This window comes from Salminus brasiliensis, chromosome 18, assembly GCF_030463535.1.
Source record: "Salminus brasiliensis chromosome 18, fSalBra1.hap2, whole genome shotgun sequence".
NCBI classification, from domain to species: Eukaryota; Metazoa; Chordata; class Actinopteri; order Characiformes; family Bryconidae; genus Salminus; species Salminus brasiliensis.
The window spans coordinates 16,499,878-16,525,881 of record NC_132895.1 but is presented as its reverse complement, the minus strand read 5'-3'; the positions used below and the strand labels follow the sequence as shown (position 1 = coordinate 16,525,881).

The 26,004-nt window shown below is 40.4% G+C and overlaps 3 protein-coding genes across 5 annotated transcripts; all 3 read left to right on the top strand.

Moving 5' to 3' along the window:
- Window positions 1–1,831: 1,831 nt before the first annotated feature.
- Window positions 1,832–4,233, top strand: fosl1b (FOS like 1, AP-1 transcription factor subunit b). The gene is made up of 4 exons (XM_072662483.1): window positions 1,832–2,130; window positions 2,501–2,746; window positions 3,223–3,330; window positions 3,718–4,233. The coding sequence occupies exons 1-4, from the start codon at window positions 2,029–2,031 to the stop codon at window positions 3,853–3,855; spliced, it is 594 nt and encodes a 197-aa protein (XP_072518584.1). The 5' UTR covers window positions 1,832–2,028; the 3' UTR covers window positions 3,856–4,233.
- fibpb (fibroblast growth factor (acidic) intracellular binding protein b) lies at window positions 3,859–12,540 on the top strand. 2 transcript variants are annotated; one of them, XM_072662481.1, is made up of 12 exons: window positions 3,859–3,943; window positions 6,391–6,525; window positions 7,597–7,684; window positions 7,798–7,996; window positions 8,463–8,589; window positions 8,945–9,045; window positions 9,279–9,412; window positions 10,429–10,537; window positions 10,642–10,705; window positions 11,247–11,333; window positions 11,519–11,616; window positions 11,979–12,540. In XM_072662481.1, exons 3-12 carry the CDS (start codon window positions 7,600–7,602, stop codon window positions 12,046–12,048), a joined length of 1,074 nt encoding a protein of 357 aa, XP_072518582.1. In that variant the 5' UTR covers window positions 3,859–3,943; window positions 6,391–6,525; window positions 7,597–7,599; the 3' UTR covers window positions 12,049–12,540. The 2 variants fall into 2 exon arrangements, with proteins under 2 accessions (XP_072518582.1, XP_072518581.1); XM_072662480.1 differs by lacking the exon at window positions 3,859–3,943 and having other exon boundaries at window positions 6,130–6,525.
- Window positions 12,541–14,430: 1,890 nt separating this feature from the next.
- On the top strand, window positions 14,431–24,859 carry efemp2b (EGF containing fibulin extracellular matrix protein 2b). Of its 2 annotated transcripts, none has more exons than XM_072661813.1 (11): window positions 14,431–14,556; window positions 18,236–18,435; window positions 19,574–19,622; window positions 19,777–19,989; window positions 20,366–20,488; window positions 20,605–20,721; window positions 21,317–21,436; window positions 21,667–21,786; window positions 22,002–22,128; window positions 23,176–23,371; window positions 23,673–24,859. In XM_072661813.1, the coding sequence occupies exons 2-11, from the start codon at window positions 18,343–18,345 to the stop codon at window positions 23,832–23,834; spliced, it is 1,320 nt and encodes a 439-aa protein (XP_072517914.1). In that variant the 5' UTR covers window positions 14,431–14,556; window positions 18,236–18,342; the 3' UTR covers window positions 23,835–24,859. The 2 variants fall into 2 exon arrangements, with proteins under 2 accessions (XP_072517914.1, XP_072517915.1); XM_072661814.1 differs by having other exon boundaries at window positions 23,288–23,371; window positions 23,673–23,806.
- The last annotated feature ends 1,145 nt before the right edge of the window (window positions 24,860–26,004 follow it).

Sequence of the window (26,004 nt, the reverse complement as noted above, 5' to 3'; positions counted from 1 at the left end):
CTTTACCTGGGCCGTAACTACTTGCTCTTGTTATTTTTATCAATAATAAAGTCATTCAGATCGTAGGAGGATGGGTTCCCTTCTTGTGCGTTTTGGTTCCTCCCAAGGTTTACTTCTCCAGCTAACGTCTCTTTTGGCTTGCTTACTGGGGGTCTTTATGTGTTTTAATTTTTTTATGTTTTGTTGATCTCTGCTTTGTGACACTGACAGTTGTAAATAGGGCTACAAATAAATTCTGATGTGATTCGTCTTTTCGCGGGCCTCAAGATGCATAATAGGGTGTCCATATTTTTTCACATGACTGTATAAGAAATGTAGCTCTTACTAGTAAAGAAAAACAAAAAACACCAGTGATGTATTAACTAACTAATGTAAGTGCACCTGTATTACACTCTGCACACATTTTGAATGGAACATGATGGCAGTCAATACATAAAAAAAAATTATTTAAGCCGTTACCCTTCCTAAATATCCTCCTTTTTTATTTGTGAATAGTTGTGTGTGGTGCAGTTTGCCTAGGCGTTCCCATTTGGGTGATTCATAAACAGCTGGCTTAAGCAGCAGTGGATTTCACTTATTTGTCACTCATTTGAAAATGGATTCAAGTAAGTATCAAGATGTGTGGGAAAACTGGAGCCGTGAACTGAGAGGTTTATAGCCAGAAAACATCATGAGGTTGTGCTATCTGAAATGATCAAAATCATAAACAAAGTGGAATTAGTACATAACCAATAGACTTTTTAATGGAGCAGATATACAACGAACGGTGTAGGCTATGAGTGTAATTCCACCTACGGCCAGTTGGGGCGCAGTTGGGACGCCGCTGAAACTGCCGCGAGAGCTCACAGTGAGTCAGAGCAGAGTCTCAGAGCTGCGTTACTTTCTGTAATGGCATTACAGGACGTCGCCCACACACTTTCCCGCCCACATTCAATTTTTGGCAATATTTGCGAAAATAAACAACAAAAACAGCACGAATGAGCTGTAGTAAACAACCAGCTGCCATTTCTACAACTTTCAGGATGACCTAAATGACAAACATGCATACATGTGTATTTTTGATACACGTGTAACATTCAGATACAGGCGTGACCAAACTGGGACATTTTTTTTTAATTAATCGAAGATGGCCTAAAGCTATCTTCTTTCTTTTTTTCTTTTTTATTCTTTTTTTTTTTTATGTTCCCGGTGTTGAAATAGGAGTTACAAAGGATTAAAAGGCAACAAAGCAAAGGCTTGAATAACACCTTAGAGGGGCGGAGGAATACAAAGAGCAGCTATATATTTACTTTAATAACCAACATCAGGTTACAGATGTATCAAATGTTATAAAGAAAATCAGGTTTTAAAACATCAAGACGAAGGTCTGGAAATGATACAGTAATAAGCCTGTATTTTTCAGTGTTAGCCACAACAGGTACATCTCACGATGTTTTACTGTGACTTTATAGCATATTAAACTCTTTATAGACATAACTGAATCTACTCAAATCTACTGGATTTTTTTAAGTAGCCAACACAACCTGATTTGTTAGCCTGCATTGTTTGATCTCAGTAAAAGAGTAAAAAACAACGGTAATAATAATAATAGTAATAATAATAATAATAGTAATAATAATAAGTCAAATTAAAAAGGACTATCTACAGACACTGCTCGGTTTGGTTGATGGTTTATGCCCTGTTGGCTATTAGAAGAGCTGCTGTTGGGACAGTGACATGATGGTGTGAGGTTTTATTGGATGGGATAGAGAGTGCCACACTCCAAAGGAAGGGAGGGACTGGAGCAGACTGGAGTAGTCTGAAAGATATTCAATCACGTGCTTTTGGTTTTCGCTCACAGGAGCGTGTGGTGCGGTCGTTTGAACGCTCCGTGTGGCGCGATCATTTCAAATGTTCGGGTTTATTAATTAGCCAGCAGCACAGGGTGGGATGGACGTTTGCGATTGTTTCCCCCAAAATTACAGTGTAAAGACTTTACACGGGTCTTCTTAAAGTAACCATGAAGCCCCTAGAACACTTCTGAGAGACATGGAGAGCATGGAGATGTATCAGAGTGCAGCTTTCAGTTATGGGCCTTACACCGAGATGACCGCACGACTGGACCTGAACAGCGCTGTCCACATACACAAGGTTTGTAACTTTTATAATTGAATTTATTTAACCTGTTAAACCTAATTAACCTGTTTTACTTAGACTACGACATGGAGAGAAACCGAGCATTAGCATGCTAATAGAAGCAGAAAACTAATTGTAGCATTCAGAAAATGAATATATTATGAAACATATTAGCCTATATATTGTTAGCCTAGCCTAATTACTTGCAGATGAGCCTGTTGTAAGCATTTCTAGCAGTGGAATTGAGGATGTGCTGGTGGCTTTATTTCTGTGCCTTTTTTGCTTTCTTTTCCCTTCATCTATCTTCTATATATGGTTCTTAAGATCTAAGCCCTGTCATTTCTTCAGCTTTTCATTATTCTCTTCTCCTCATGGTCTTTTGCAGAAGCTCACAGATGCAGCCACATCCAACCCTAATCTTGATACTGTCACCTCCAGCCCAAATCTGCAGTGGCTGCTGGAGTCCTCTGTAGTTTCTGAAGCAGAGGCCGCTTGGGAGACGTTAGCCTCATTTTTGCCCTCCACACTGCCAGACTGCCCCTGTTTGTCCCAGTGTTCCAGTCCAGACCAGTTCCATTCTGGGACAGACGGGAGGCATCAGCACGCTGACCAAGGCCACATCAATGAAGTTGTAAGTTGGAGTTTGCCACATGAATGAAGTTGTAAGTAGTAGGTCTTCGGCCCTGTGCAGTTTAACACAAAAACAGTGAGAGTAGGGATGAGGCTTTTCATTTGACTCATCCAGTTATGGTAAAAGGGTAATGTGATTCACACCTGAGTCACATAGTGGCCCATAGGGTGAGTCATTATTGTAGCATTTGCGCGGGAGTCAGAGAGCACACACTCAGGGGGGGCGGACCAGCTTGTGAAAAGGGCCGTTGGTGAGTAAGAGGAGTACTATTTGAGAGAAATCTGTGCATGGTGTGTTGCTCTCATCCACAAGATGGCAGTGTCATCATCTGTTTGCCCCAGCACACTTGGTTATGTAAATGGGGGAAAAGGTTTGTGAGAATTATAGGCTGCGATGAACTGGACTTTTGTCTCTTTTTGTTTTACGTAGTTCTCACCAGAGATTGGCTGTTATTTTTCCCTCTGAATCACTTCTAGAAAGCCGTAGAGGAGTGTGAGAGGAGGCGAGCTCGCAGAGAAAGGAACAGAATAGCCGCAGCTAGATGTCGGGATCGTCGCCGCATGCTTACAGACACATTACAAAACGTGAGTCTAAAGCATTTGCGCATTTACTTTTGACTTGTTCTTTGTGCTCCTAGTTATAATTATCAGCCAGTTATTGAGAGACTAGATCCAGTGTTTGGTGCTTTTTTAAATGTTTTATTCAGTTTCATCATCACAGGCGCCTGTCTCTTTTAAATGTGCTCTAGCACATAAATACTAGTTTTGTCATGTTGTACTATTTCTGTACAGATATTCTGGATGGGCTCACATTGCAGATTGGTATATGGGGGCTGAGCATGTGTATATCAAGCTGAAAATGCTAAAAAGGCAGCTTTACTGTCATTTGCTACAGCACATGTTGGTGTATATGCACACATCTACCTATATATATTGTTAACTACATGTCAAACCCTTGTGCTTTGCCTTTAGGAGACTGAGCGCTTGGAGCATGTGAAATCTCAACTGGAGGAGGAGATTGCTGGGCTTGAGAGGGAGCGAGAGAGGCTGGAGTTAATCCTGGAGGCTCACAGGCCTGCCTGCAAGATGGAGGGCTCCAGTCTTAAATAATTGTCAACCCTGAAAAAAAGTTCAGAACTGAGTCTGCAGGTTCAGACCAGTCCTCATAACCAATGTATTAGTTCAGGGGAACTAAAAGGTGATTATGTCACGTATATTAGATGCATGTTTTTTTTTATAAATGTTACATACAAATACATTTACATTTGTTTTTCCTACATTTTTGTTTTTTCTGAGATTCCACACCATAATTTGTTTACAAAAATGATCAAAATTGATTAAGCTACCCAACTGCACATCTTGCCTGGTGCTGGGGGGAAAAACAGCTACGGACATATGATTACAATGGGACCACCACTGCCGGGTAAAACGCAGCACAAGCACAGTCAAAACGTCTGTGTGCAAAAAACAATAAAAACAAATGACAAAGCGTGATAGTTTGTTTCAATTCACAGCACGTTAATGAGGAAGATGAGCAGTAAGGATGATGAAGAGCAGGGGTGTAATCTGTTAGAAAAATGAGGGGCAGGAGTGAGGTGTGTTAGTGAGCAAGATAAGGAGCAGGAGTGATGAGTCTTAGTGATGAAGATGAGCAGGAGTGCAGTGTGTTAGTGATGAAGATTATCAGGAGTGTTGAGTGTTAGTTATGAAGATGAGCAGGAGTGCATTGTGTTAGTGACGAAGATGAGCAGGAGTTCATTGTGTTAGTGATGAAGATGGGCAGGAGTGCATTGTGTTAGTGACGAAGATGAGCAGGAGTGCATTGTGTTAATGAAGGTTATCAGGAGTGTTGAGTGTTAGTTATGAAGATGAGCAGGAGTGCATTGTATTAGTGACGAAGATGAGCAGGAGTGCAGTGTGTTAATGAAGATTATCAGGAGTGTTGAGTGTAAGTGATGAAGATGAGCAGGAGTGCATTGTGTTAGTGATGAAGATGAGCAGGAGTGTAATGTGTTAGAGATGAAGATAAGCAGGGGTGACGTGCATTCATGAGGAAGATGAGCTGGAGTGTAATGTGTTAGAGATGATAAGAAAGTTCAATATGTTAGTGATAAAGATGAGAGGTCAGACTGCAGTTTATGAGAAGTGAAGAAGATGAGCAAGAGTGCAGTCTTTTAGTGATGAAGATGAGAGGTGGGAGTGCAGTGTGCCTGAGATGAAGATAACAGGGTGGGAGTGCAGTTCATGAAAAGTGAGAAAGAAGATGAGCAGGAGTGCAGGGTGTTCGGAAGATGAGATGTTGTGTTTGTGATGAACATAAGGGGCAGGAGTGTGGTGTGTCAGTAATGAAGATGAGAAGCAGGAGTGCACCAGTTTAGCAAAGAAGAAGATAAGCAAGAGGACAGCATGTTAGTGATGAAGATGAGAAGCAGGAGTGCAGCATGTTAGTGAGGAAGATGAGAAGCAGGAGTACAGCATGTTAGTGATGAAGATGAGAAGCAGGAGTGCAGCATGTTAGTGAGGAAGATGAGAAGCAGAAGTACAGCATGTTAGTGATGAAGATGAGAAGCAGGAGTGCAGCATGTTAGTGATGAAGATGAGAAGCAGGAGTGCAGCATGTTAGTGAGCAAGATGAGAAGCAGGAGTGCAGTAGGTTAGTGACGAAGATGAGGAGCAGGAGTGCAGCATGTTAGTGATGAAGATGAGAAGCAGGAGTGCAGCAGGTTAGTGACGAAGATGAGCAGGAGTGCAGTAGGTTAGTGATGAAGATGAGAAGCAGGAGTGCAGTAGGTTAGTGACGAAGATGAGAAGCAGGGGTGCAGCATGTTAGTGATGAAGATGAGAAGCAGGAGTGCAGTAGGTTAGTGACGAAGATGAGGAGCAGGAGTGCAGCATGTTAGTGATGAAGATGAGAAGCAGGAGTGCAGCATGTTAATGATGAAGATGATGAGCAGGAGTGCAGCAGGTTAGTGACGAAGATGAGCAGGAGTGCAGCAGGTTAGTGAGGAAGATGAGGAGCAGGGGTGCAATGCGTTAGTGATGAAGATGAGAAGCGGAAATGCAGTGTTAGTGATGATGAGGAGCAGGAGTGCAGTGTGTTAGTGAGGAAGAGGAGAAATGAGGAGTGCAGTGTGGTGCTGCTGTGATGGTGCGCATGCATTTAAGTGAATGTAAACTTGACACGTTTGAACTTTACAAACACAACCATGTCACGTGGAAAACATTAAAAGAATACTGTCTGCTTTTATAATTATTAATACTTTTAGTCAAGTATACATTCATACAGTGGCGCTTTTCTCTAATGCTCTGTAAAGCTCCTCCTTGTTCTGCTTGTTTGGTGAACTGTTGATTGGAACCCCGTACCGGCTCCGGCTGACCTGCCTGCCACAGCAGTAGGTGGCAGCAATGTAGTACAGTAAGGGGTTGAGTGTGCCCGGCGAGAGCTCCGAGAAAGACGCGCTGTTTACTGTAGTTGGTCTCGGGTGTAATCAGTGCAGCCAAACCGAAGACTAGCAGCTGAAAAGTCGGAGACTTGCAGTTTTCATTAGTCAGCAGTTTAGACCAGCTTTAGATTAGTATTAGACGCACGGTTGTCGCGGTCCGTCTCTCAACTAACTCACTTAGCGAGTCTGCTAATTTCCACAGTGTGCAGATGCCTCAGACGGAGCAGCGCTGGAAGAACCGGCTCCTCCCGTGTTTTCAGTTCGATATCAGCTAACGACCGCCGCTCCACCGACCTCCGACTGCTGCAGGCGCAGAGTGCCGTCCAAAAATAGCACGGTAAGTTGGGGCTGAGTGGTGAACAGCTTATCACCTGTTTGCTGTAAAGGGCTTTAAGGGTTGGGCTGAGAACAGTAGTGAAGTGGCAGCTAATGAATCTAATTATTACTGATGTTGTTTAAATAAAATGTTGTTTATAATTTTTTTTTATAATAATTTGTGTTGCAGGTTATTCTGCCCATCTGTGTTTTCCATTGGCATGTAAACCATTACTTTACTTTGTCATGACACAACAGTAATGCTTTTATGTATTTGTGTGTGTGTGTGTGTGTGTGTGTGTGTGTGTGTGTGTTTTGTTTAACCTTTGTAACCTTTGTTTAACCTGTTGCTGGTGGAACAAATATGCGCTGGCTGGAGGGCAATGAGCCAAAGCTACTTACTATTTAAAAAAAAAAAACCTGCTTAGTTCTAACTGTATTTGTATTTGTATATATGTGTATATCGCATATTACTTTCCACAGATTTTTTTTTTATTTAACTGGAGAAAAAGCATGACTACATCCATATTGTTGCATAATCTGGTATTAAAAAGTTGGCTTGAAAAAGCTATCGCCTAGCAAATCCATAGCAATCATCTAGGGTACCATTGCAATGCTATAGCAACCACCTAGTGTCCATCTAGTAAGCACCATAACAACCACCGGAGTTACAATAGCAATCATCTTACAACCTCTAAGCAACCACCTAAAAAAACTTTATAGCAACCACTTGAAAAACCGCAGCAACCACCAATTCCATAAGAAAACCTAACAATTACCCAGCAACGCAATTTAGTAATCTTAAAGTGTACATTTAAATAATTTAAAGTAAATACATTTACAGTTTATCAAAAAAACAATCAACAGCTTTCTACAACTCCTTTAACCTTTCAGATGTTATTAGCCAGCTTTTTAAAGCCAGCTTAATGTTCAGTTTCCTTTCTAGTTATTTAATAGAATCTCATCTCTATAGCACAATGTTCGGATGAATTTTTACACCCATATATGTTAGATAATGGTGATACTAGATTTGTGCATGACAGGCCATTGCAGCCAATTAAGACAACTTGTAAAATATTCTGTGCAATTTTAGAGGATGTCGATGGAACTGGATGTCTTTGTGGGGAACACCACCATCATTGATGAAGAGGTGTACCAGCTGTGGTTGGATGGATACTCAGGTGTGCCATTTACATCATATCCTGAGACCTAACTAAAAGAGCAGATGCTTTGTTATGTACCGATATAGTGCATTCATGCCACTAATAACAAGTGTCCTCTCTCTGTTCTGCAGTGGGTGATGCGGTGAAGATGCGGCTGGAGAACGGTGCTCTGGGCGAGTGTGAGGCCAGTGGAGAGGTGTTGCAAAGTGACACTATGGACCAGTACAGAACCTTTCAGATGTGTGAACGACTACTGCACTGCCCATCAAAACTGGCCAACCAGCTCCTCTTTCAGATACCTGCCCACCGCCAGGCCATGCTCATTGAGAGGTATAGTGCAGCAAACCACTCACATGCTACGTGCATCCATTTATTGGATTATGACTAGGACCAAAATAAAGTTTTTTACTAATAATTCCAGGAACTGATAGTAATCGGCTTAATTTATGAAACATCTGTCAACAGTTTTAGTTAATCCCTTTGTCACTGTTAGTCACTATTTTCATGATTTCTCTGTATATAAAGGGTTTCCTTGTGGCATGCCATCTTCCAGCTCAGCATGTATTGCTGAACTAAAACAATGGACTGTTAGTGTAGCAGATTTTGTCAGACATAAGAACTCTTAGCCCTTCTGATCATTTAAATACAAAACAAACATCTTCTGGATCAGCTGATTTCATTGTACGAATGAATTGATCATTCAGGCCCTAACTGCATTAGATGCATTAGACCAGTGCTAATGTGACAGTTTTACATGTTTAACATGTAACAGTTTAACATGTTTGTCCATGTGTAGGTACTATGAGTTTGATCACACATTTGCCAGAGAGGTTCTGGGAAAGAAACTTTCCAAAGGGACCAAGAAGGATTTGGATGACATCAGCTCAAAAACAGGGATTGCCCTCAAGAGCTGTCGTCGGCAGGTGGGCAAGACGCCAAGACCTTTCCCTCCTATGAGGCTGCTCACAAGTTAACAACCAGCTGGTGCTGTCAGTTGACATTTGTTATTTATATAAGACGCTTACTTTGTTTTTATCAGTCTTGCAAATGTTTAAGCACCCATAATCAAATTACGCGTGATTTAGATTACGCGTAATTTCTTATTTTAGATAGATGTAATTAAGTTCACATCCTCCACAGGGAACACATTGAATCCTAATAAGTGTTTTATATTGCAGAAATATACAGACAAGCTGTATTATGTCAGGTATAATTGTGCAATTATGATGTCATGTTAAATAATGACTGTCACTGTTTTAAACTGCCATTCTTTTTCAGTTTGATAATTTCAAGCGAGTGTTTAAAGTGGTGGAGGAGCTAAAAGGCCCCCTAGTGGAGAATGTACAGCATCACTTCCTCCTGTCTGATTCACTGGCCAAGTAAGAATATGCATTGAGAGAAAATTGTCTTTGAATGATATAACAGAGTGAACGCAAAAATAGAATACTAGAATGTAGTCCTGGATGAATCACAGTCCTTTGAACCCTTGTTGTTCTCCACTTCCTTCCTACTCACTCCCCTGGTCATTGTCCTTCTCCTCCAGTCATTCTTTTTATCATTTTAACCCTTCAAACTCTCCTCTCCTCACTGACTCAGTCATCTCTTCCTGCAGGGACTATGCTGCTGTTGTATTTTTTGCAAACAGTCGCTTTGAGACAGGGAAGAGAAAGCTGCAGTATCTGTCTTTTCAGGACTTTGCCTTTTGTGCTGGCCAGCTCATCAGCTATTGGACCGTAGGGGCCGTTGGTAAGCTGAGCTCACATTATATGTCCTCACTATTTACCAAGGTATTTTGTTGGTTGGTTTATGTCACTGCCAACATATCACAGGAGCCACATAACATAGCATAGCATAGCACAGCATTGCAAAGTCTTACCAGATAGTGTTGCTATAATTTGGTGTGCAGTTAGCTAACCGAAGAGATTGTAGTAGGATCCAAATAGAGTTAACTTCTAGCTGAGCAGTGCTTCACCCAATCAGCTTTTTGGCTTTTTAGGCCTGCTTTCATATTCTTCTGAAGTAGCTGTTGTGTTTAGGCAATCCATACAAAGCCTTTAGGCAAGCTTCAACAACGACATTTAACAAATGTCCTTTTACAGAATGACAACTTTCCTTTGTTGTCCACATAGAGAATTCATGGCAAGCCAATAGGTTTTAGAATCTAAAAAATAAAGATTAGAGTCTAAAATATTCTTGAACTAAGATACTTTTGGATGAGAGATGATACCTAGATAGAACGATACACAATACAGAAATACGGTACATTTTAATAAACCTGCAGAGAGCCCTTTAAGACCGAGCTAATGGTTTCCCTTACTCTTGTGCTTTTGGAGTAGCAATGGGCCTAAAAAGATTTTTTTATACACTGAACAAATATGTGGGAAAATATGTCCAGTGGGTTACTTGCAAATGGAACGCAATACCACAGTATGAAAATATGAGGTCTTATCTACCAATAATGTAAAATGTCTGGTTAGTTAGATGATGGATTGAACGTTTGTGATACATATCAACATAGTGTGCTTAGGCCCTGTCATTTACATCAGTCCTAAAAATAGCAGCCAGCACCGCACCAGCCAAGGCTGTCTGTGCCAGTGGAAAACCAAGCAATGCTTATCGCCAAGGCAGTGCTTGGCTGGATCCAGACTGGAAAGTGGCAGTAATGGTCAACTGGGTGCCAAAGCTAAAACTGAATTATTGCACAGTTCTAGACATAACCGTAGTTGTATTTTTTCCTCGCATTGCCCCTCTCTGTTGATTAGATAACATGATGGAGGACATGGATGTAGATCTGGAGAAAGAGTTTCTGCATGATCTGAAAGACTTGAAGGTTTTGGTTAATGATAAGGACATGCTGGACCAACATAAAAGGTAGAGGAGCTGTCTCCTATAACGATAATTAATGTAAAATCCATAAGAAGTTCTGACAATGTTTACTTTTCCCTATTCATGTCTTTTCTATATTTGTGTCACAGCCTTGTGTGTTCCCAGCTCAGGGGAAAAATCAGAGTCTTCACTGAGATGGAGGCTAACTTTAAGGTGAGACACTCTTCAAATGGTTCTTTGACCAACATCATACAAGAACCAATTCATGTTAGTAAAAGAGGCGTGTGAGTGGCTCAAAGAAGCATTTGAAGCACTTGTGTTTGTAAGGTTCTAGTTGTGGTTATAAATGCAATATTGAATATGTTCTAATTAGGTATGCTATGAGCTTTGGGTCTTTATCAATATGTAATCCAACACAGTAGTTTGGTTTACTCATCCTAAGAGAATACATTTGTAGATCCTGGAACATTTCCTGTAATTCATGACAAAGCAACGTTTAGTTTCTAAATTAATATGACAGAGAAGAAATTGCTCATATTCACACATAAATGACTCTTTGGTGTCATAACGCAAATCTCACCTCTAGTGTGGGAGACTGATATTTGCCTTGAGTGAATAAAAAATGTGTAAAGATTTGAATGTTTAGTTATTTTTCTACATACAAAGCCTCACTATAATGTTTACCACCAGTGTTACTGTTCATTTAAATAGTACTATGCCTAGTCTTATTGATGTTTCATAATTTATTGTACAGAATCTTTCCAGAGCCCTGATTAACATCGCCTCTAAACTCACAAACACCAGAGACGTGAGGGATCTGTTCATTGACCTTGTGGAGAAGGTACAGTTCTGTTCATGTTGCTTTGAACATGTGGTTGCAGTTAAATGACATGACATGACTGGACTGTTTGTTTTTTCCCCCAATTTAAGCACTTCAACCAATGCTCTCTTACTGTTTGTGCTCCAAGCAAACAGTCCCTGCTGGGATTAGATAACATTGTCTGAAACACTCCCTTCTGCCCTCAGTTCATTGAACCGTGCCGATCTGATAAATGGACAGCTGGAGACCTCACACTTTTCCTCACCCACTACACTAGCACTGCCACTACACTAGAGACATTCAGGTTAGTGTGTGTGTACATATGTGTGTGGGATTTAAAGAATGTTCTTTATCATTAAAGGTATACTCTGTAATTTTAAACTTCATCTATATTTACTGCAAATGTAGCATACAGTTGCCTGCTTCGCTATCAGCCCACTGCTTTCTATTATAAGTCTGTTGAAACAATAGTTTTTTATATTGCATTTTTCAAGCTGTGAGATACAGTACCGTCACTGAAGTGAAGTGAAAGAGGCATGTGGACCTGATGTGGACATGGCAGAGTAGTATATGCTATATGCTATGGATGCAGCAGAAAACACTGGAGTATTTCTGCCAGACTTGAGAATAGGCTTGTATTAAGAGCTTAACTGTGTCTCTCTGCAGGTATCAAGTGATATGGGAAAGATACATGGGCGTCGTTAAAAGCTGCATCCTGAAAATGTTCCATGATTAAAACAGTGTTGCTGCCCTTTCACCCCAAAGCTGGTCTCTGCAGTGTTATGTTTGAATTCTTAAATGTCCTTGGTGTTCTGTTTAACACCCTTTCTGAAGTCAGTAGTTTGTATGTAGGCCAGAGATGTACGCTGTATCTAAAGTTATTTCTGCCAAGAACTGGAACTTGGTTCTTTAGCTTTTAGTCCGTTTAATGCTTTATTTACCAGACAGAATGATTGTATTTTGCCAACTTTCCTAAAAATTATGCCCTTTAGAAGTTTAACTGTTGTTCTTCCTTCAGAACATGTTTAGCTACTTTTGTATTTGTTACAGATAAAAAAGAGACTGAATTCTGTTCAATCCAGTAAACATTAGATATTCAGGCAGTTTTTTTACACTTTTCATTTGGCATGAAGCACTGTAATTCTACACTCCATATCGTTCTGATAAAAAATGTGAAATCGTTACAACCCTTTAGTCTATGTTAAATTAAATACATTACATAACAATGTCTGATGAGTTTGTCTTTCTCTGTCAATCCACGTTTTTCTCACACATCTACTGAGACTGATAAAACAGAGATCACTGCTGTTCGAGCAGACTTAAAACATTGTTTTCACACCATGAAAAACAACAACTGTGACTGTATTTGTTTGTGAGAGTGTGTAAATGTGTGCCTCAAGGGGTAGTTCAGCAGCAGGGGGCTACAGTTGGAATGGCGGCTCTGGAGAGGGCCGATGGGGGGGGTGCTGACGGGAAACTTTTACTGCCTTGTAAAAATCTGTGAACTGTGACAGATGTCACCCCCATATACGTCCCAAATGGCTGTGGAACATTCCTCCGAATTTCAGCACAAGTTCTGGAGCCTCTTTAGGAGACCTTTTGCTTGAGCTGCATTGTGCCCAGCTGTGTTTCAAAAAACCTGACTACCTCAGCTGTCTAGCCGTTTTGCTAATGGTGCTCATACCTTGGGATTGATGAAGAAATATGACATGTTCCTGGCACTCGGTTAAAAATGTTGAATAAGTGCGTTCCAGCAGCAGATACCGGGGCCTGTTCTGTCGGTTATGCTTTTTTTTTTACTTACTAATTTGTGCCTGCATTCCTCAAGTCCCCTTACAGGCAGTAAATATCCACTATGACAGATTTGAGGGGGCAGCTAGAAGATGCTGGAGATACGCTCGTAAAAAATAAAGGTGCCAAAAAAAGTTATTTGGAGCGATGCCATTGAAGGAAAAGCTGTTAGTGAGTGGTTCTTTAAAGAGTCATTTCTGTAAAAGTGTGAAGAAGGGTTTCTTAATAAAAGTTCACATATTGTAAAGGTGCTATGCTTATTAAAGTATTTTTTTCATTGTTTTCTAACCTGAGAATCATTTTCAAGAGTAGGCTGTGGATGAACTTCTACTGAGGGGAATGTGGGGAATTGTACTGATTGATTTCCAACATTTTTGAATGAGATACAAATAGTGATACATATAGCATAATAACAATAGTTATTCTGCGTGGTCTGGTGTGAAATGGTTCAGAAACGTAGCAACTAATGTATAGAACAACACAAATATAGATTTTTATATACCCACACTTATTAGTTTTATACATACTTTTGGCCACAGTAAAATAGTGGTAAATCTGAAAAAAATACTTTTCTTTTGGGACTATTTTGCTTTACCACAACTTGCATGTAGCCCTCCGCTATGAATGTTCTCTTTAAATCTATGTTTGACCGAAAACCTAGCTTAAAACTCCCATAAAGCAATGGTTGAGGGTTTAAGCATGTGTGAGGTAGCTTTAGTGACTTTAAATGATTTGGATGTCTGTTTCCTATCATCACCCCTCTGAACAATTCTGACTCTGTACGTTTCTCGTGAATAGAGCATTTTATCAAAGCATCCTTGATCACTTTCAGTTTACATTTTAACTATTTAATTATGCATATAGTTTAAACAGTCTGTGAAATTCCCCTTTAATGGAATAAACCCGCTTTTAAAAACCCAGGTTCTAGAAGTTGTGTGGTGTGTTGAAGGACTAGACTTCTGAAGCCCAGGTGTATTGTTTTTCTCAGGGAATTTAGGCAGGGGTGGGGCGACTGTACATGTTTCTTGTGTTTCTTGCCGCATGAGAGATGAATTTGGAATTTGGGCCAGAGACCAGGAATTTGAATCCTAGGGGGTTAGAAGAGACGAGACGAGGGAGGGAGGGAGGGAGTGAGGGAGGGAGTATGGGGAAAAGGGTGGCAGAAGGGGGGTAAAGTGGGCCGTCTTAAGTGGGTTATCACTCACACACATACACACACACAGGCAGTGCGGGCCCTGCACCCCTCCTCTATACACTAAAACACACTTCTATTGAGCTGTTACTGGAAGCACACTGTCTGTGGTGGGAAGACTTGGAGGGAGCAAAAAGTGCCTGCATAGCACCAGCACACACGAGGCACAGGACTGAATAAAAGAGCAGGAGCCCCAAAGAGATTGTAATCCATGTGAAGGGGGGCTTTAGCCCACCATAAGGAGTTGGAGACGTGCACAAAGTGAGTGGACAAAGTTTTTTATTCCTGTTTGTTTCTTTAACATTGAATTAAAGTTACTAAGTTGAAATTGCTACAGTCAGGATACAGGGTTTAATTTTATAACTCCCCCCCCCCCCCCTCGATTTCTGGATTATTAATCTTAACACATTATTAAGTGATTACAATGTCTTGTTCTATAAATATTAGGAAAAGTTGTAGTAGTAGTCTGAATTAAGAATACAAAGGTGGGCCTCAAACAGTTAAAAGTCAGTTAATAAATAGCTACTGTTACACTGCTGAGGAAAATAGGTAAGAACGAGAGGTCAGCATGTTTGTTTGCATTACTCACAGTAACTTTGTCATTCAGCATTACATCAGCACACTTATCTGCTGCCTGCTGTCTCTCAGGCACGTTTTCAGCTTCAATTGTGGACTACCATGAACTCACACTGTATTCACATGACAGAGACAGGTGACTAAAGATAATTAGGAAAACATCACAGCATTGAATGTAATGATTAATACTAGAGTAAACCTTCTCATGTCTCACGCCTTACTTATCTAGCTTGATTGGGACTTATATCTAGGTCTAAACAAATGAAATGTCTCCACAGAGTTACAATGTACAAAGGACAACTTTAACAAATTATGTTAACACTTAAAATGAGAATGTCCTGTATGTTGTTTTAAAGGGTCCATATATCACAGAAAACTCTCTCTAACAAACCATTAACTTCTCAGTGGTCAGGTTTGCATATATGGAAAATTTTGCAAAAACAGTCATTTGTTATGTTGTGAAGAAAAACATTTGGTTCTGACTGCTAAGACGAAACTGCTATTAAATATGGATACAGATTTTGTACTCTAAATGTTGAAGTTGGAAGGACAATATAAAGAAAAAATGAGAATCAGAATATTATGTGATGTTACAATCTATTAACCTATTTAAAGTCTAAAGAAAGATGGTTGTAATGTAAACATGAATTATGACTGTTCTTGTATGAATCCACACAGAAATTGTAAGTGGATTTCAGAGAAACAATGCAAGAGAAATATGAGATATGAATCATGTAACTCTTAGTGATTTGGTTGCAGTTTTGATAGCTGATTCATATGAATGCTTAATCAGCTCATGTTTTAGCATAACAGAACTCATAAAAGCAGAAACTGGTAATTTTACCTTTTAGTTTTGAAGTAAAGGAATGACATCATCTGCATTCATCGTGGAGGGTTGTTTTGGGTGATTAGGGTGGGTATTGACGTTATTTTGCCTTCAAGGTCCTACAGTCACGGTGCTGTCCACCAAACCGGGCATGCATTAGGTCAGGTTTAGCTGAAACAGGTCGCTTGTTTGGTCCTATTGGTTTATGCATTCTGAAATGTTATGCATTATGTTCTGAAAAAAGCACAGGTTGTAGTTCTGCTTCCCTCAGTAAAGCTCATCAACTACCAGAAAAATCAACCAGGGAAGATGAATAAGTTAGAGGCATGTCTTTGGATAAATATGCTCTGAAACTTGAACTAATAAAGATATTATTGTCAACCTAAATGAATTTTCAATAATACACAATAAAACACGTCATTAATTCATCTACACCTCATGCTGGTGTTTTTCTGCCCTAGAAGAACATGCTAGGAATGGGTAGGACTGACAGCCTAAATAATGTATATATATATATATATATATATATATATATATATATATATATATATATATATATATATATATATATATTTAGTCAGTCACCAATTGTGCAAGTTATCCCACTTAAAAAATGAGAGTGGCCTGTAATTGACATCATAGGTAGACCTCAACTATGAGAGACAAAATGAGAAAAACTAATCTGAAAATCACATTGTCTGATTTTTTAAGAATTTATTTGCAAATAATGGTGGAAAATAAGTATTTGGTCACCTACAAACAAGCAAGATTTCTGGCTGTCACAGACCTGTAACTTCTTTTTTAAGAGGCTTCTCTGTCCTCCACTCATTACCTGTATTAATGGCACCTGTTTGAACTCGTTAACAGTATAAAAGACACCTGCCCACAACCTCAAACAGTCACACTCCAAACTCCACTATGGTGAAGACCAAAGAGCTGTTGAAGGACACCAGAAACAAAATTGTAGACCTGCACCAGGCTGGGAAGACTGAATCTGCAATAGGCAAGCAGCTTGGTGTGAAGAAATCTACTGCGGGAGCAATAATCAGAAAATAGGAGACCTACTAGACCACTGCTAATCTCCCTCGATCAGGGGCTCCACGCAATATCTCAGCCCATGAGGTCAAAATGATTACAAGAACGGTGAGCAAAAATCCCAGAACCACATGGGGGGACCTAGTGAATGACCTGCAGAAAGCTGGGACCAACATTACAAAGACTACTGTCAGTAACACACTACGCCGCCAGGGACTCAGATCTTGCAGTGCCAGACGTGTACCCCTGCTTAAGCCAATACATTTCCAGGCACGTCTGAAGTTTGCTAGAGAGCATTTGGATGTTCTGGAAGAGTATTGGGAGAATGTCTTATGGTCAGATGAAACCAAAGTAGAACTGTTTGGTACAAACACAACTCGTTGTGTTTGGAGGAGAGTGAATGCTGAGTTGCATCCAAAGAACACCATACCAACTGTAAAGCATGGAGGTGACAACATCATGCTTTGGGGCTGTTTCTCTGCAAAGGGACTAGGACGACTGGTCCGTGTACATGAAAGAATGAATGGGGCCATGTATTGTGAGATTTTGAGTGCAAACCTCCTTCCATTAGCAAGAGCATTGAAGATGAAATGTGGCTGGGTCTTTCAGCATGACAATGATCCCAAGCACACTGCCAGGACAACAAAGGAGTGGCTTCGTAAAAAGCATTTCAAGGTCCTGGAGTGGCCTAGCCAGTCTCCAGATCTCAACCCCATAGAAAACCTTTGGAGGGAGTTGAAAGTTTGTGTTGCCAGCCGACAGCCCCAAAACATCACCGCTCTAGAGGAGATCTGCATGGAGGAATGGGCCAACATACCAGCAACGGTGTGTGCCAACCTTGTAAAGACTTACAGAAAATGTTTGACCTCTGTCATTGCCAACAAAGGATATATAACAAAGTATTGATATAAACATATATAAACTTATACCAAAGTATTGATATAACCAAATACTTATTTTCCACCATTATTTGCAAATAAATTCTTTAAAAATCAGACAATGTGATTTTCAGAATGTTTTCTCATTTTCTGTCATAGTTGAGGTCTACCTATGATGTCAATTACAGGCCTCTCTCATCTTTTTAAGTGGAAGAAATTGCACAATTGGTGACTGACTAAATACTTTTTTTCCCCACTGTGTATATATATATATTCATTCCAAACCAGGGGTGGTCATAATATTCTGATATGGCTGTCACAGTGGACGAAGGATTAGGCTTCTCCTGAATGTTCTAGTGAAACATGAGCATGGTGAAAACAGTGCTGTATTTCTGGTTGAGGTAGCAACCCTGCAGCTTAAATTCCAGCTGTTTATCACAGTTCCAACGTCACGATTGCCCCCCCCACCCCCCTTACATTTTAATAATTTACTTTTAGCTGATACTTATGTCTGCAGCATTTTGTCTAATCTCTCTCTCTCTCTCTCTCTCTCTCTCTCTCTCTCTCTCTCTCTCTCTCTCTCTCTCTCTTTCTCTTTCTCTTTCTCTCTGTGTGTCTCTCACAGGTGGGACAGTGACAAGTGAACAGGCCCCTTCTCCCTTCTCTCTGTTTTCATTTTTGACTGAGGGTCAAAAATCTGCTCCTGCATTCAGCTACGCAGTTAATGTCAGCATGAAGGGAGCATATGTCCTGCTGTGTGTTGGCCTGGCCCTCCTTCCAGCCATAAACTGTCAGTCACCTGCTGCTGAGAGTGACACTTACACAGTGAGTTTCACAATCATTTCAGTGTGTCCTGTTCAGTTCAGTTGGTCATGTGATCCGGATGTAAATCAAAATGTAATACAAAAAAGGAACAATTTGAAATGTGCAACACTGTGCACAGGAAATGGATAGTGGGATATAGTTTGAGTAGCAGCTGTACTTACTAAAGGTGTAAACATTTAGTAAAGGCAATGGTTCTGTATTGAAGGGCCAGTGGTAGCTCAGCGGTTAGAGTGCCGGGCTAGCGATAACAGGGTTGTGGGTTCGATTCCCGGGCTCAGCAAGCTGCAACTGTTAGGCCTTTGAGCCCTCTCTGCTCCCTGTGTGTGTGTGTGTGTGTGTGTGTGTGTGTGTGTGTGTGTACTGCAACAGATGGGTTAAATGCAGAAAACACATTTCACTGTACAGTGACAAATACATGCACCTTTACTATGACAAACAGTTCTTCACATACAATTAAAATTCTATATGACTGCAGAATCTAACATTTTTGCTGATTTTCATTGTTTGGCATTATGTGAATCTGCCAGTGATTCTTTGTTTCAGAGGTTCATGATAAATGGACCAATAGAAATGCTCTAAAATGACTTAAAATAATACTAAATCTTTTTACATTGACTTTCATTCCAAGTTATGTTTTTGAACTGTGTGAAAATGAACTATTAATTGACCTGTTTATGCCATGCCTACAAATGAGCTCTTCCACTGTTTCGAGGTCAGACTTAACTGTGGTCTTTTGCTCATCTTTTGAGTCTGCTGAATCTTTGCCAATGGCAAGAATGACAGTGAAATATAAATGGAAAGGATTTCTTTACCATCATTCTGTAATTCTTGCCAAACCTCACAATTGCAATGAAAGTATGAATTTGGGGACCATGAATAGATCAACCACAGTATTTTTAAAATGTCTATACTGTTCACTGGGGTACTGCTGCTCACTTTCAGTCACTTTAAATTCATATGTCAACAGTGAATACTTTTCTGTCTGCACATCTGAGTCCTGTGTGTCATAAGCCCAGAGAAGACTCTTGGCAGGATGGCTGCTTTGGTGTAACTGCCAGTCCTTGCACATACAGTGTCTTAGAAGTCGCAGTGCATTTGTGAAAATGTGTGTTCATGTCTTTTTCTCTGTGTGTGTCAGGAGTGCACAGATGGCTATGAGTGGGACGCGCAGACCCAGCACTGTAAAGGTGGGTGGCAGGTCATCAGAGACAGAAAGAGAGATGTGATGAGATGATACTCATGTCTGCTAATTACCACAAGCTGAAATGTGAAATGTCACTCACACAGACATCCCGTCCTTGGATGAAACTGATCTTTTGCTTCATCACTTTCTCTTCTTAGACATAAACGAGTGTGAGAAGATTGCAGGGGCGTGTCAGGGGGAGATGAAATGCTTTAACCATTATGGAGGTTACCTGTGTCTACCTCGCTCCGCCTCCGTCATCTCCGCTCCCGAGCCCTCCAGCCAGTCAGAGCCCAGTCTGCCTGTGGAGACCAACGAGGCCTTCGGCCCCTGTCCTGTTGGCTATGAGGCTCAGGGGGAGGCCTGCTTGGGTAATAGATCCCTTTAGGTAGATAGGTAGATGCTATCTCCTCTAGCCTTGATGACTACACTATTAAAAATAAAGGTGCTACCAAGAGTTCTTTGAGCGATCCTATAGAAGAACCATTTTTGTTGTGTGTGAAGGTTTGAGGGTATAAAGAAGTGGATGTAAGGTTCTTTATTATTCTAAAGGTTCTTCACACTCATCACTTTCACAAAAATGGTTCTTTATGGAACCAAAACAGTTCTTCAATGGCATCGCTCAAATAACCTTTTTTTAGCATCTTTATTTTTAAGTCTGAACCTCACACAAGCATGTTAGCTATCTCCTATCTCTATTATTCACACTCTCTCACTGCTTCTGTGTGTGTATTGCATTTCGTACAGATGTGGATGAGTGTGAACTGGGCCTGCATGACTGTCAGCCAAGCCAGGAGTGTATAAACACACAGGGCACGTACACCTGCCAGTGTCCTGAAGGCTACAGCAAGATTGGCGTGGAGTGTGTTGGTGAGAAAACTGTTTTCCATGTGACCTATTTTTTTCATGTGACCACAGATTTGGTTCAGTTACAATATTTATACCTCAGTATGACGGTGTGTGCTAACACTCTTCTCTGCTTGTAGATATTGATGAGTGTAGGTACCGCTACTGCCAGCATCGCTGTGTGAATGTACCCGGATCTTTCTCCTGCCAATGTGAGCCAGGCTTCCAGCTGGCAGGGAACAACCGCTCCTGTGTGGGTGAGTCAATAACCTCCAGCACTCTGACCTAGTGTTGTTGACCAGAAATGATACGCAGCCATTGTCTACTCTAGATCTCTTAATACACTGCCTCAGAAAGCTCTATAAGACTTAAATTTATATCCTCTTTCTTAGATTCCAGCTAAAACACTTTATTCCATTCTTAGTTATCTCACAAACACCCTATTATTGTTAAAATTGCATTTCTCCACTGTACTTTGCTTAAAATTACTGTTTGGCTCTTTTATGTTCAGAATGATGTCTTGTATTACTGTGTGCCTATTTGTGGATATTTGAGGATTGGTTTAATTTATGTTTCTTAGTCTCCGAAAGAGCAGCTAGCTCACAATTTCAGTCCAAGTGGTGAGACTTAACCTCTTAAACTCCTCGTAACCACTGGTGGTTCCTGTTTTTTTCCCCCCACTGGTATAACTAATTAATCCTTAGAGTGTAAAAGTCACAGAGCATAAGGGGTTAAGCAGTTTTTGGAAGTTTCCAATAATAATTGGAGCAGTGCAACAAATCACATCAGGTTTGTCTTGAATAGGTTTCTGTTGAAGAGTGATAAGTCTCTGTGTTGTATCTGTCTCTCCAGATGTGAATGAGTGTGAAATGGGAGCCCCATGCCAGCAGAGGTGCTACAACACTTATGGGACGTTTCTGTGTCGTTGTGAGCAGGGCTATGATCTCAGTCCTGATGGCTTTTCGTGTAATGGTATGTGATTTTTCTCTTCTCTTCTTATCTTTATTTCTCAATATAAACTCTTCATGTAAAATTAGGGTCAAGAAAGGATGGTAAAATGACATTCGCCTCTTGGTTCAATAGCAAAGCTAATAAAGTAAGCTTTAAACATATCCTGACTAATTGACTGCACCTGTAACAAGGAGATTTTACCCATCATTTAAGTATCTCTTTTTGTTCCCATTCTCTCTCCACATCTGCAGACATTGATGAGTGCAGCTACTCCAGTTACCTGTGCCAGTTTCAGTGTGTGAACGAACCAGGCAAATTCTCCTGTGTGTGTCCGGAGGGTTATCAGCTTGTGGGTACGCGGCTCTGCCAAGGTAAGATTTTATTTGATGTGTCATTTAACACCTACTGCTCTCACTTCTAACACAGTCCTTATTTCACACTGTGTCAAAAGATGCACATGTTGTGAATGGAAGAAGTGACTCAACAAGACACAAAAATGCAAAAGCGTCCTTCCTTATGTAATCTGCCAGAATTCGCCCATTCACACTTTTTTGTGTCCTTTTTGTGATTTTCCTGCCTGTGGTAGATGTGAATGAGTGTGACTCAGGCAGTCATCAGTGTGCGGAAGGACAGAAATGTGTGAATGTCCATGGAGGATACCACTGTGTGGACTCCAATAGCTGCCAGGACCCCTACGTTCAAGTCTCAGAGAAGTAAGTGACACACACACACACACACACACACAAACTTGAAATATTTTTTTGTCATAATTTTATTTCATAATATTCATATTATTTTCTACAATAAGACACCCCTTCTAATAAGTCAATTTAGTTACTTTGGGTTGCACCCATTGCTGACACAGGCAATCAATTAAGCATACACAATGTTTGTGAACAGCATTTTCAATAGAATGGGATATTAGGTATCAGCAACACATGAGCCACCCCTGAGCATCAGCTAACAGCTATAAAGCCCTCCAACATTGGGCTGTGGGGCAGTGGAGCTGTGTTCTCTAGGGTAATGGAGCTTTAATCAATGCTTTGATGAGTTGAAGTGGTTGTTTGTGAATTAGAACTAATCATCCAACACCGGTACCTGACTCTCACTAATGCTTGTATGTCTGAATGCAATCAAATTCTTATAGCACTGTTCCAACATTTCAATTCCAATCCGTCTCAGAAGAGTTAATGTTGTCCCCTTTGCTGTTGTTTGTCCCCATTGCTGTTATTGTAGCATTGATATTGATACTCCTGATTTCAGAAGAAATATTGGATGTAAGTGTTCACAGACTTTTGGGCATATTATGTCTACAATAATCTAAATATTATACATAATAAATGAACAATATACTATAATTATGTATTTTAAATCATTTTGAAATGATCTTCCTTCAGATTTAATTACCATTTTCTTATTATCAACAGCTTGAAACTTCTATTAAAACCTCTCTACTAATTCAGTGAATCCTGTAAAGCTGCATATGACTAGGACTGTTAACAATGTATTAAGCATTTATACCAAATATGTGAGAAGTGGTTTCAAACAACTGAACAGTATTGTAATTACCTACAGGCCTCAGAATTGAGATTTTTTCTTGTTCAAATGTTTGGTCAAGACAATGCCAGACATGCCTTCTCTCACAGCAAGCCTTCTGTCTATATCTGGGACTAGAGAAATTGGGTGAAAAGAATATTTTAACCTGCTCCCCCCCCCCCCCCCCACCCCCCTTCTCATTCTGTCTCATTTTAATTCTTCAGTCGCTGTGTGTGCTCATCTGTGAAGCCAGAGTGTCGTGACCTGCCCTTCTCCATCGTTTACCGGTACATGAGCATCACCTCTGAGCGCTCTGTACCCTCCGATATTTTCCAGATTCAGGCCACCAGCATTTACCCTGGAGCTTACAACACCTTCCGCATTCGCTCAGGGGATGATGGTGGAGACTTCTATATTCGGGTGAGTGTAGACATAGCTCATATATACACTATATGCCCAAATGTTTGTGGACACCCCTTCTAAGTAATGCTCCCATCTACTTAAAGTGGCACCCATTGCTGACACAGGTGCGCAAATGCACAGTGCAGGTGTCCCAACACTTTTGGCAATATTCAAGTTTATTAACTACGTCATTGTAGCTGTCACACACTACTGGTATTTTGTTCCTTACCTTGTTCAGTGACCATTCACTCTTTCAAATATGCTTTAGGCACACAACTGATGGACTGTAAGATGAAGTCATTCTTTTCTGTGTTTTTAGCAAATCAACAACGTCAGTGCCATGCTTGTGCTGGCTCGAGCAGTGACTGGGCCCAAAGAGTACGTCCTGGACCTGGAGATGGTGTCAGTCAACCCCCTGATGAGCTACCAGAGCAGCTCAGCCCTACGCCTCTCTATCTATGTGGGACCTTATGCTTTTTAGAGAGCGAGTGAGGGAGGGAGTGAAAGAGAGAGAAAGGAGCCCGGAAAATGAGGTGTGTGGTAAGATGCTAGAAGAAGTCAGGATGAGTAATGGTGAAGAGAGAGGGGTAAAATTGACGCTGAGATTGGTGCTGAAAATTGACACACTTCTATGGACTAGCAAACCTGTGAAATGTTTTTTTTTGTCCCTGTGTGACTTACTTTAGCCCATGAATGTGGGCTTATTCTGGAAGGTGCTAAATCATTGGTACACTCATTTCTCTCACTTTCTCACCATAGAGTCACACATGCAATACACTCACACACACACACTCAAAGCTCAGGTGTTAATGAACTCTTTTGGGGATTGGAAATTAACTTTGTGGGAGTAAATTGAACTTTCTTGGAGATTTTTTGTCTCTAGTGATTTTGCTTTTCAGATAGATTTCTAGAACACTATGTATGAAGTTTAGCTGGAGCTCCTTACTCTAGATTTGGGTGGCTGCAACAAAGTTCACTAGATAACCAGATGCTGCATTCATTTTCACTGCAGTGTATGGAACATATGGAAAATATGTATGTAGATTTTTATACTGCTATACTTAAAAGAAAACTTAAAAAAGAGTTTTCTATATGCCGTTTCATCTCACTAATGCCAAACAACACATTTAAAGTATTGTTGTTGTTTTTTCTTTTGGGACTGTAAGGACTGTCCTGTTTTTTTTATATAGATTAAAGTGTAATTGAAAGCCCATCAGTGTGCATTTGTCTTTTCTAAGTACCCTACAAAGACATATGCTTTTAACCTCTTCTTTTTCTCTTTCCATCCCTCTTCTTCTACCTTTTGTTTTATGTCTTGTGCATGTTCTCTTAAGAAGCAGGTAGAAGTTGAGGTTTGCTGCAGGGAAAAAGATGGACCAGTAAACCAGGCCATTCTTCTTTCACAATTTCAAATTGAATCTCCTTTATACAGAAATAATGTTAAACTACGGAATAAAACATGTCAAATCCACACAAAATAATATATAAATACCATAAGAGTCACACATGAGATAAAATATAATGCTGACTGTACAGCTGAAGATGTAAGGCATAAAATGGGCTTCACTGCTTGAGGTTTGTGGTTTGTGCTGCAGTACCCAGGTTACCTATGTGTATCAAGGGTGAGCAGATCTACTGATTGCATTAATCAAATGCCTCCACAGGGTGACAGTGTAACACAAACACACAGGCTTGGCATGAGAACATTAGAAGCAGAAAACCTGAAGCTGAAGGGAATCAATCACATCTGGACTGCTTCAGCTCTGGATTTGCTCTCATTTCTCCAAATCTAATGAGGAGGTGTGCAGAGACAGTCAGAGAAGTCATGTGTCATGTCCAGGTATTTGTGAACATGACTGAATTTGGAGAAGCAGTGATGGATGTTCATGATTACTTTGAATATGAACTATTTTAATAAATTAATTATTTAATGAATTAATTATTTTAAATATAAATAACGTGTCCATTTCGATATTGCAAGGACATCAAGAACATGAGACTTTCATTTACTGAGGTACAGTAACAGTTATATAACAGCAGTACACAGGATTATAGGAACTCTTTGTAGGGACCAACTAATGGACAGTATGAAAATTTCTATGTTAAAGGGGAAATGTGCCTTTTTAATAAACAGTACAGCTTACTATAACCAGTGTGTGTGTGTGGATACATGTGTGAATGAGTGAGTGTGTGTACTATCACACTTCTGCTTATGGTCCACAGTGTGGATGTCCAGCAGGGTGTAGATGAGCTCATTGATGGCGGGTGCTGGCGCAGAGGGCTGGTGGGTAGAGCGGCAGATGGGAGTAGGCGGGACATAGTGTAGAGTGAGGCCCGGGCCATCACAGCCTATTGGACATGTGACTTCAGGGGTGAAACACATCCTCAGACTGTCTCCTTAAATGCTCTTTCAATGTTTAGATGGAGGTTTATCTTTGAAAGGCATCCACTGTGTGTAGATTCTGATCTGCTAAGTTAGGAGAATCCCGTCATTCAGTAGTCTCATGGCAATACGTAGACAAGCCAGTAGAAGCTCATTTGAACCCAATTTAGTTTAGCGTAACAGTAATTAGCTACATAAATAAAAAAAAAGCAGCTCAGCTCTGGGTCACAGGTAGATTTGTTGTTATTTATCATCAGAAACAATAACA